Source organism: Diachasma alloeum, unplaced genomic scaffold, assembly GCF_001412515.2.
Source record: "Diachasma alloeum isolate Michigan unplaced genomic scaffold, Dall2.0 Dall_scaffold_00681, whole genome shotgun sequence".
NCBI classification, from domain to species: domain Eukaryota; kingdom Metazoa; phylum Arthropoda; class Insecta; order Hymenoptera; family Braconidae; genus Diachasma; species Diachasma alloeum.
In genome coordinates this window covers 386,924-397,100 of record NW_021680813.1, presented here as the reverse complement: position 1 = coordinate 397,100, position 10,177 = coordinate 386,924, and the positions used below count along the sequence as shown (strand labels likewise).

The 10,177-nt window shown below is 35.2% G+C and overlaps 1 protein-coding gene across 6 annotated transcripts in view; it reads right to left on the bottom strand.

Moving 5' to 3' along the window:
* LOC107044131 (syntaxin-1A) overlaps positions 1-10,177 on the bottom strand; it is a 66,949-nt gene that overhangs the window by 18,295 nt on the left and 38,477 nt on the right. For all 6 annotated transcript variants that reach the window (XR_001461300.1, XM_015265900.1, XM_015265901.1 and 3 more), the window contains exons 4-6: positions 3,122-3,196; positions 2,855-3,037; positions 1,919-1,992 (exon numbers count right to left, since the gene is read on the bottom strand). Coding sequence is in view for 5 of the 6 variants with exons in the window: in XM_015265900.1 (XP_015121386.1) it covers positions 1,919-1,992; positions 2,855-3,037; positions 3,122-3,196 (332 nt within the window). In the remaining variant the exon portion in view is untranslated. The remainder of the gene's footprint in view (positions 1-1,918; positions 1,993-2,854; positions 3,038-3,121; positions 3,197-10,177) is intronic.

Below are 10,177 nucleotides of genomic sequence, written 5' to 3'. Positions count from 1 at the left end.
GCCCGGTGGCCTGGCGTAGTGGTTAAGGCCGTTGCCTCACAACGGATAGGTTCCAGGTTCGATTCCTGGCCGGGTAGAATGGTGAGATCTAACCATTTTTAAAGTCTTGATCAATCGCCATATAGTCTCATCAGACTCGAAGCGATATAAAATAAGCATAAAAAAAAAAAAAAGGTTGTGGCGAGAGAGTCACACTTGAAATTTTCCACGTTTTGAGCTGGTATCCCGGCATCCCGCTGAACGAAGAACCCGGTTTGAAACAAAAACTTTTGGTGATGTACAGTTCGACTCGGCTCACGCATACATGAATGTACTATGCATGAATACGTGCGCATACAGCTAACGGTGAAGCTGAATGGTGTCGATCGTGGCAACCACGCGCAGTGTATCTCTGAATGTGACTCCTAACCTGTTCGGTTCACCGACTCTTTAGCACTATTTAAAAAAATGTTCCCAAAAAGAAAAGGTACTGGCATGATGAAATTAGGCAAGTTAGTAGAGAATTTTCTGGAAATTAGTGGTAATTTCCATGAAGCACTATTTGATGTTGAAGTTTTACAAACATTGTCAGAGAAATTAATAACCAAGGAAGAATTATTCCTTGCAAAAAAGTCGTACTTGGAGTGTATCGCATCGGAAATTACCAAAGAAAAAGCATTGACATTATCACCTTTGTTAATGGTTTTAAAGAGCAATGTATCTGACATGTTAAAAAAAAATTGCCAACTCTGGTATCTCATTTGTCGTGTTGTTGACAGTGAGTAAACAAAAAGGAGAATTGATGCAATTATTATCAGAACGAAATGACATGAACAAACCCCGAGTTACGGAAACTAAAAAAGTTATTGATAAAATTTTTTTCTTTTTTGAGAGTTGTGAGTCAAATAACACATGACTATCTATTATTTTATTATTCTATTTTCCATGTTTGTGAAGTATTACAGTGTTTATAGATAGTCAATAAAAAAAAAAGATTGAATTACCGCAATTTTGAACTACTCATTATAACCCGACCATTTCAAATACATCCGCGTCACCGACTCGAAGCTGCGTTGTTGTCACGACTCGCATACTGGGGCTTGTTCGGTTAGAGGGTGAAGGTGTCACCTGGTCAATGGATCTCTTTTTTTTCGATAGATCGAAAAGATGAGAGAAGTTTAAAATAAGAAAATGGGGTAAATTTTTCCCTTTGAACTTTTGCGATTGAGANGTCAAGTTTTGTCGGCCTTTAATAATCTGCTAAATCATCTTCCAAGGGTGGAAACTCGGTCGAGCGTGAGAACCACTGCTTTCCTATTTTCGGCAAACGAATTTTCGGCTAGCTTCCACTCCATTTGAGAGCTCGTAATATCGATGTTCATATTTCAGGAATGTCTATGAATATCTTTTTGCATGAGTTGTGCATTCATTCAATACGAAAGCCCCTGATTTGTGATTCATTGTCTTGAAGTTTTTACTATTCTGAGTCATTTTCTCATCTCCTAACACGAAAAAAAAACAATTTCTCGAGCCAAGAAATTCTCACTTCACCGTGAAGTGACCATTTTCATTCTACGGAGTTCTTGTTGCAAGGTATTTGTTCTTAAGAGATTGTACATTTAGCTGAAGACATAAGTTTTGTAATATTAGTTTAATATTTGCAATGTGGGAATTACAATTTCTGCTAACAAGGTCTTAATTCAAAAAATGAAATGTGTGCGAAAAATGAAGAGACTCCATTGTCTGCAACAAGTCATTTTGTCAAGAAAATGCTGTTTTGGTGTTGCAGTATGCCAATTCTACTAAGTGATAAAACAAAACGTATTATAGTTCTCTGCAGCGATTTCTCAGATTGCCCAGATTCACTATTTCAATCTGATTCGTTTGTGCAGTGCTTGTAAAATAAAACACAATTTATTTTCAGTTGGTTAATACACACCCCCTGCGTGAATACTGCAGGATTCCCCTGCTCAAGCATTTCCTCGAGCTCTTCATTAGTCGTAGTTCTCCCCGCTGTGAAAGAAAAATATGGTTATATTGAGCGTAGGAAGGTAGGAATAATGAGGATCAAATTGTCAATTCAGATAATTTTCAATTCTAGATTTTTTGGTTGAAGTAGAGTTCTCAAATTAGAGATATTTCCTTCATTTTCCAGTTGAAAACTCTCACAATGAAATTCTCGATTCCTTTATGATAATGAATAATGAGGGGTGATTTTTTAGTGCACGACTGTTTTACGTGGAAAAAGTTGTATGAAAATGTGACGAATGTGGAGAGGGGGGAATAAATTACAATTTTAAATTGAAAACTGCGAGTGTCTAAATTTGAAGTTATGAATCTGAAACGAAGGAAATTGGATAATAGATTCAAAAAATTGCGGGCGGATTGAATGAAAAATTCAAGAGACTTCAAGAAAATACTTCAAACATAGGGAATGAATATTAATATGAAGAGGAAATTCAATCCAAAATATTTTAAATATAGAATTTTCTCTTTTCCGTGATTTCTTTTCTCACATCAAACAAAAGAAATTGTAGAAAGAGAATCTAGTTGATGGCAATAGCGTTGCATTCCGAATTTGACCCAAAACCGTTTCAATAGTAGGGGATGAACATGAACATAATTTGTACATAAAACACAATTCTCAATCCAACAGTTTCTACCATTATTTAAGTCACTATTTCTAGGATAAAATAGCTCATGTTTCAATTACAAATGATAAAAATCTAAAAACTAATGCGAGTAATTCCCAACTAACCCTTCTTCAACGCGGCACAACTCTAATGAATACGAAGAATTGGTGACGATGAATCAATAAATGAATGAAAGAACTGATGAAAAAATCTAAAACAACATTTGATATAGGACTACTTACTAATTTCAAGCTGTCGTTGTATTCTTCCCTTACACCGTTCCCTATAATCGGTCTGCGTTCGATTGTACTCCGTCATTACCTCGACAAATTTCCTGGATAATGTTGAATGTTGAGTTTTGCGTATCCTGAGATCCGCGGATGATTTGTTCGTGTGTTCCTCTTGCTCAATATTTTGCTCTATAACTATAAGGCAAGAAGAATTCATTAGTTCACATGATCGAATGGAGTTCTCAGATCGACAGATAAATTATTCATCATTCAACGCACCCTTTAACTTGGCTCGAACTTTGTTAGCAGATTTCTTGATATCAGCCATGAGATCCTCAAGTTCCATTTTGACTTCTGGAAAAAGAAATAGCAGATATGAGTGCAGGATAGAGAAACGTCAAATTGGCTTTCAGCCAGCATTATCAGTACAAACGGATAAATATTCATTGAGTTGCCACGAAGTATAAAGTTATTTTATTCGAGACGGACTGAATTTAAATTGTAACTACTTGAGAGACAAGGGGAAAGCTTCGAGTGACGTTGAACCCTTCTCGAGTGCCAACAGACGTTTGCTCCAGTTAATTATATATCTACCTCTCACATCTAGCTTTATGAATGGATCACATTGAACAGGGAAAAAATATATTCGGATTAGGTATATCTCGACGACTTACACTGAGAGAAAAATCTGAAGTTCGATTTACAATAAGAAAATAGTTGAGGCATTTTGGTGAACGATACGATTTTTTTTTGTATGTGGCACATAACATTATAGTAACTTCACAAGCGTAATTTTTGCAAATCAAAATGCCGTTAAACTAACCAAAGTTCAAAAGTAACCACGACAAATCTATCGTGAGGAGAACTATAAAATAGTTGCAATGACTACATTCCATTGTAGTAATTACTTCTCCGGCCATAGTTACCGTAACCCATGAAAAATTGTTGAGGACTTTTTGACTATAATTCGATGGTGATGGAATATAGTCAGAAGAATTATATTTTTCTCTCAGTGTAATAACAAACAACTGTAAGCGCTATGGATTCTCGAAGATGTAACACTTGTCTGTTACTGAAGTGTCGATTTTATCCAAATATAATGAACGATGACACTTGATGAACTTGATTCATGTATATTCATGCTGCAATATATTTCAAGTATATTTTTTATCGAAGGCAAGAATATAATTACTCGAAAGAATTATTGCCCATTTGATCTCTAACATTATGCGTCATTCAAGAAGAATATACTCAATTCAGGTATTGATATTGTCAAACCAAAGTTATTCATATTCCTGAATTGAAGACAAAATTCACATCATTCAAGTATATTTTTCCTAGTGAAATTTTACTGACAAATGTTGATCCAAGAGATTGAAGTTTTTTCTAAGAACAAAAGTCATGATTTCGAGAGTTTTCATGTAGATTCAACCGGTGATGTAATCTTTTGATAAATAAACTGAAAATCCACGAACACGCTGAATTCAATTCTGATTCAATTTTTACTTGAAGTTCAAACGAGCTGTTTGAAATTCTATCCCCTTCCTATAGTATTCCACATCAACTGAAGCTTGAAACCCGGAATTGTGCTTAAATTTCCAGCTTCAGGGGTTTACTCCAAACTGCTTGACATTTTACTGTAATTAAGATGCATTAAATTGAATAATATTCATTGAATAATATTCAAGATGGAAATGCTAAAAATGAGAGGAAATTAAGTTCTCGATAAAAACAAGAAAATTACAGTGTAGAGTTGAACGTTGCTTCAAACTTTTGAGAAATTAAATTAAAATTCAAACTAATAAATTAAACACTAATTAGGTTTCCACATGATGTTTCAATGAGTTGCTTAATATTTCGTTTATACCATGAAGTATATACTTCAAGCATCAAGTCAAGTGGCAGTTCAAAATTTAGACCCTAATTTCGGTGCTTAAAAGAATTTCCCGGGAAAAAAAATTTCAATTGTAAAGATACATCTAAGTTTCAGAGTTTCAGAGATTTATCGCTAATTTCGAGAAAACTTAGTATTACTGAAATTTACGGCTAAAATTACTAAGATTCAGAGTAAAAACATCACTGAATTTTAGTGTCAGGTATGTTTAATGAATTGGTGATCCGATAATTTCTTTTTGATATAAAAAGAGTAGTAGGTTGAAAGGTTCTGTGCAGTATTATTTCACGTTTTCGAATGAAATGCATCAGTTATAAAAAGCATAGTTATTAAATTTCAAATGGAATAATCGCTCAGAATGAGGAGAAATACTTTTAAACTCTAGTGCAACACTATTCAACAGGTAATTCACGTACTCTTGAAAATCAATACTTTTCTGTCTGAGTCTCAGGATTATTAAGACTAAAAATTAGTAATAAACTCATTGCACTGCAGGATTTTCTCACTTGTCAAATTTTATAACCGTCGCTTTTGTAAAAAATAGGGATATATCCCTAAAAACTCTACTTTTCGCTGTGCTGGTTGGAATTAAAACCCCTCAAAAATTCATAGCGGAGTTTTCAGTTAAAATGCCTTATTAATGGATCCGAAACAATATCAGGTTTCCTGCCAAAATCATATCGAGAAAAGTAGAAAAATTGATGAGAAACTATTGGGAAACTCATTGGATAGCATTTAAGATGTCATGGGAAGAGATCGTCAAGATTGCTAGAAGTGAGAATCGCACTGAAATCCTCGGGCACACGAATTAACTGATTGTTCTACTTTGGAAATAGGTTTTTGATGAAATAAAATCGAGAACAGTCTAATACAAAAGTAATTGGTTGTAACTTTTGTTCAATTCATTGAAAATCTGAAACAATGCCTTTTAGCCATTTCAAATCATTAACAGGCATGAGACATTCTCTATAAATATCCCAACAATGAGAATTGAATGTGGAAATTCCCCCACTGGTCAATCAGATAAAATAACAATATTCTGAGAAAATAATGGAATTTGCCTAATTGCATGAAAAGAGCCACCGGGTGAGAGGAAACTAGCGCAGCGCACCAGAACGATGTTGAGCGTTGGAGCTACGTCCCTTGGAACGCCTTGCGTCAGGTACGCCAACGCAATGTTGATAGAGTGTCGGAGTTGTGATAGTGGGGAACACAAGTAGCTTCTGTGGGTGGAAGAATGAACGAGGTCGAGACCCCACGGGTTAGTCAGAAACGTTATTGCCTCACGTGGCTCACCAACTCTGTCCTCCCTCGTTTCATCTTTGTAAAGACCAGGGATCACCTTCCTTCCATTACAAGATGATATCGAAACACCCACTTTAATGATTCAGCTTCATGGCTAGAGTTCCCGGAAACTGTTAAGTTATACAACTTGTTCGTTTAATCTAGTTTATCCTGTTATTTCCATTAATTTGAGGAGTTGAAAACAATTTTACAAATATTCGAAAGTCACGAGAATTTCGATATTCTTGGTCCAATTTCATCCTAAAGTACGTGGTCAACGTTGGTTATTGATTGTTGGATAGTTCACAATACTTCCTTGGAAAAATGATAGAATTTTATTCAGCTATGTATGGATTCAAACATTTCAACGAAATTTACAATCTCCAAATTCACCAGTCAGTGCCACAAAAGTGAACTTAGATTTGATTCATGATTTAGTGTTCATTGTTATTGGTTGTTTTTTATGATAAAGCAGACCCTAAAAGTGTAGGGAATTCATGGCAATCGAAACTTGATCGAGGAATTAATTCTCTGACGGGACTAAAAGCATCACTAAATGTTCATAAAACATCGTCATAATTTTTGCAATAACCGTATGCCAGCAATAGAAAGTTTTAAAATCTGTGGTCTATTTCTCGGAAATTCGAACCCGATTTTTTTTGATAAACCATCGATCTGTTAGATTTTTAGTGGAGGCTTTTTTTGTCGGTGGAAACTGGCGTCTACTCCCTCGGTAACTTGAAGGTTACGATATCATGACAGTTTTGAAGGGAGTTATCAGTATATTTAGTCATACATGATGATGAAAAGCAGATGTAATCGTAAAAAAACTGCATCAAAGAAAAGTTTTGTTTGATTCTTATTGAGCAATAAATATTATAGAAAATACAAAAAAATAAAAACAAGTGGATAATCGAATTTTCTGTATATGGGTATAGTTTGTATTGCTAACAAATTAACAATATGCTTCCGAATGGATTCTCTATTTTTGAAATGTATTATTCTTGATTTTTTATTGTTTTGAATAGTGACACCCATATGACTCTCTTATGATCCCTATATTACCCTTTTATGAGCCCATAGAACCCCCATATGACCCCAGGTGGCTCCATGTGACATCTATGTGGCCCCACATGACCCTATATAAGCCCACATGACTGCATATCACTCCATATAATCGCATATGACCTCCATATGACTCTTGTATGAACTGATGCGACCCTTGTATGACCCCACAACACCGTATGGCTCCATATGACCTCTATATAACTCCATATGAGAACATATGACCCAATGTGACTCCCATATGACTCCCTTATAACCCCATGCGATCCTCAATTGACCCCATATCAACCCCATGTGACCCTGTATCATCCTATATGAGCCCTTTATGACACCATATGACCTAAAGCTTCATATTGCTACAATGCAACTTAATAAATAGTTATACGGTTTTCATCATCTTTGCACTCCATCGAGAAAGCATCAAAACAATCTTTTTGAGCCACGATTTCATTGATATAACTGTTAATTTTTCCAGTTTATCATGAAAAAAATGAAAAAAAAATCTCACAAACTATATGCTATAGCTCAACAGTGATAGATGTGATTCTTATCATATTCTGATAAAATCAAGAGGCTATCAATACAAATTTTTTAAGCCATGATTCATTTCATACTGATAACAATTCTTAGACTAAGCGTCGAAAAATCGATTTTTGAAAGAATACCAATATTTCACAAGCTCTATGAATAATTCAACTTTAATTGATGTCGATGAATAGAGCCTATTAACGTCTATAACGATGGAAAAATTCATGAAATTTCATCAAGCTCCTATAAAAAAATTGTGACAAAAAAATTGAAAAAAGTACACACATACATATATACATGCATGCATGCATACATACACCATATAAAAATCACATATTTAGACTTTTTAGACCATATTTTATTTAGTTGCCCTGACACAAAAAACTGGAAACTTAATTTTGAATGATTACAAAACTTCCATTCGGAAGCAAAAAAGCCAAGTCAGTCATGTCAAATGAATGGCCATAGGGCACAATCAGATGTCTATGAGAAAAATATTTTTCCGTACTGACCTTCAGTTTTCCTCGCCCGGGGATTGATATTAGCCCTTCCCCAAACTCGTAAAAGTGAAAATCAAATCGGAAAAATATCGTTCACGACTAGTGCCACTGACTGCTTTGCCAGTCGCGAGTAAAGAACCCCATGACACTCGCCCTGAAATATACTATCTACATCGAATAAGGATTGGAGAAAAATTCTCTATGAAATAAAAGATCAGTAGAAACAGGACCAACGTTCTTTGCGAGGCTCAGAACATAGAAGATTAAATAGATTCGCGACAGTGAATTGAAAAACTCCGCGCCAAGGCCGTTGGTCCTTCTTCTACTGATTTTTTATATCATAGAGAATTTTTCTCCAATCCTTATTCGATTTAGAAATACTGTTCTCACAGACGTCTGATTGTGTCCTATGGCCATTCATCTGACATTTCTGACTTGGTTTTTTTTTCAATTTTTTGTATTTTAAAAAAATTTCCACTGTTCAGTAAGAATCAAGCAAAACTTTTCCTTGGCGCAGTTTTTTTACGATAACTTTGTTATTTTTTAAGAAGCTTTTGCACGTTGTTCTCGTCATAACGGGTCTGAGCAGCCGTACGGCTGGAATGACGAAGAAAACTTTTCGGGCGAATATGAGTTTGCAGTCATATGAGCTAGAAAAGTTTTTTTCGGCCTAATTGCACGTTTTTTCATCATCCCGGCGAAACTTACTATTTCAAAAGAGCTACATGGTGATTCTCCTGACATTTCATTTCTGACTTCCGAAATAAAATGAAAACTATTTTTTATTTTTTTTCTGAATTTCAATCCCATAACTTTTGAGAATTCATTTATGCACGGAACCCAATTAAAAAATATCTGTGGAATTTATCATTCATGCACCAAATTCAATTTGTACATTCTCGGGTTCCCTGCTTGGTAACGTGTGATTGTATTGCACTGCCACCAACTCCGTAACAGAAAAATTATAGGAGATAATCTGAATTGCGAAAATGTGCATATAAACCGGTTGCTATACGCCTAATTGTTTAAATATTGATTCGAACAAAAAAATAGTTACATCAATGAGAAGCTTCTGGCCGATTTATATGTAACTAAGAGTATTTTTCATGTAGTTTGTCTCGTTTACCTTTTACTTAATTGATATGATTCGGAAGCAGTGGAGGGGGTAGTTGCTTCTTTATATAGATACACGGTAGCGTTTGGCGAGTTTTGTACAGTGAGACTCAAAACTTTTCCTTGGCCGATACGCTACCGCATATATCGATCATCTAGGTTTTCGAGATACGTTCTAGGTTGTATATACATGATTCAAACAAAGTTGATTCTATATTTCACGGCATTTTACGTTATTCCACATTGATGATATCTCTATATTATTTAACAGAATCAAATAATCCAGAAATATATCGCAAAAACCCGGCTGTGTGGCGCACTTGGTAGCAGCATGAGATTCACAACCTCAAGCTCTCAGGTTCGAGCCCCGGCCGGGCCAAAATTCCACACCAATTTTTCATCACAATTTTCCACATAATATTCAACTGAAAATTCAACACAATTTTCAAACCGAATATTCCACGGAATTTTCAACTGAAAAATCCACTCCACATTCAACATTCCCTGGCTGAAGGCCCTCGGGCCATGGCCGCGTTGGCAAGTTAACCCTTGCAACGAAAAACCGGTGAAATTTGAAATTTTATATCGCAAGAAGCTGCAATTGAATCCAGAACCTACGGATGCGTAGGCGGATGCCCTACGCGCTCGGGCATACTTTCGATTAATAAAGACTGTGATGATGAATAAAGTGACTCTTGTTTTTTTCGTCCAATGGACTGCTGGTATTTACAAAGAATGTGTTTCATACCTATTATGAGATATTATATACCTAGTGATTCTCAAAAACGTAAACGTAAGTAAAATTATATTTCTCAAAATTTTTAATTATGAAATAATTTTTGATATATTCCTCAACTTGGCATGCAATATAAATCAGATGAAAGATCGAATGGTTTGCAAATGCTACAATCAAAGGAATTAAGAAAAATTGAAAGCTGAAAAGATTGGTGC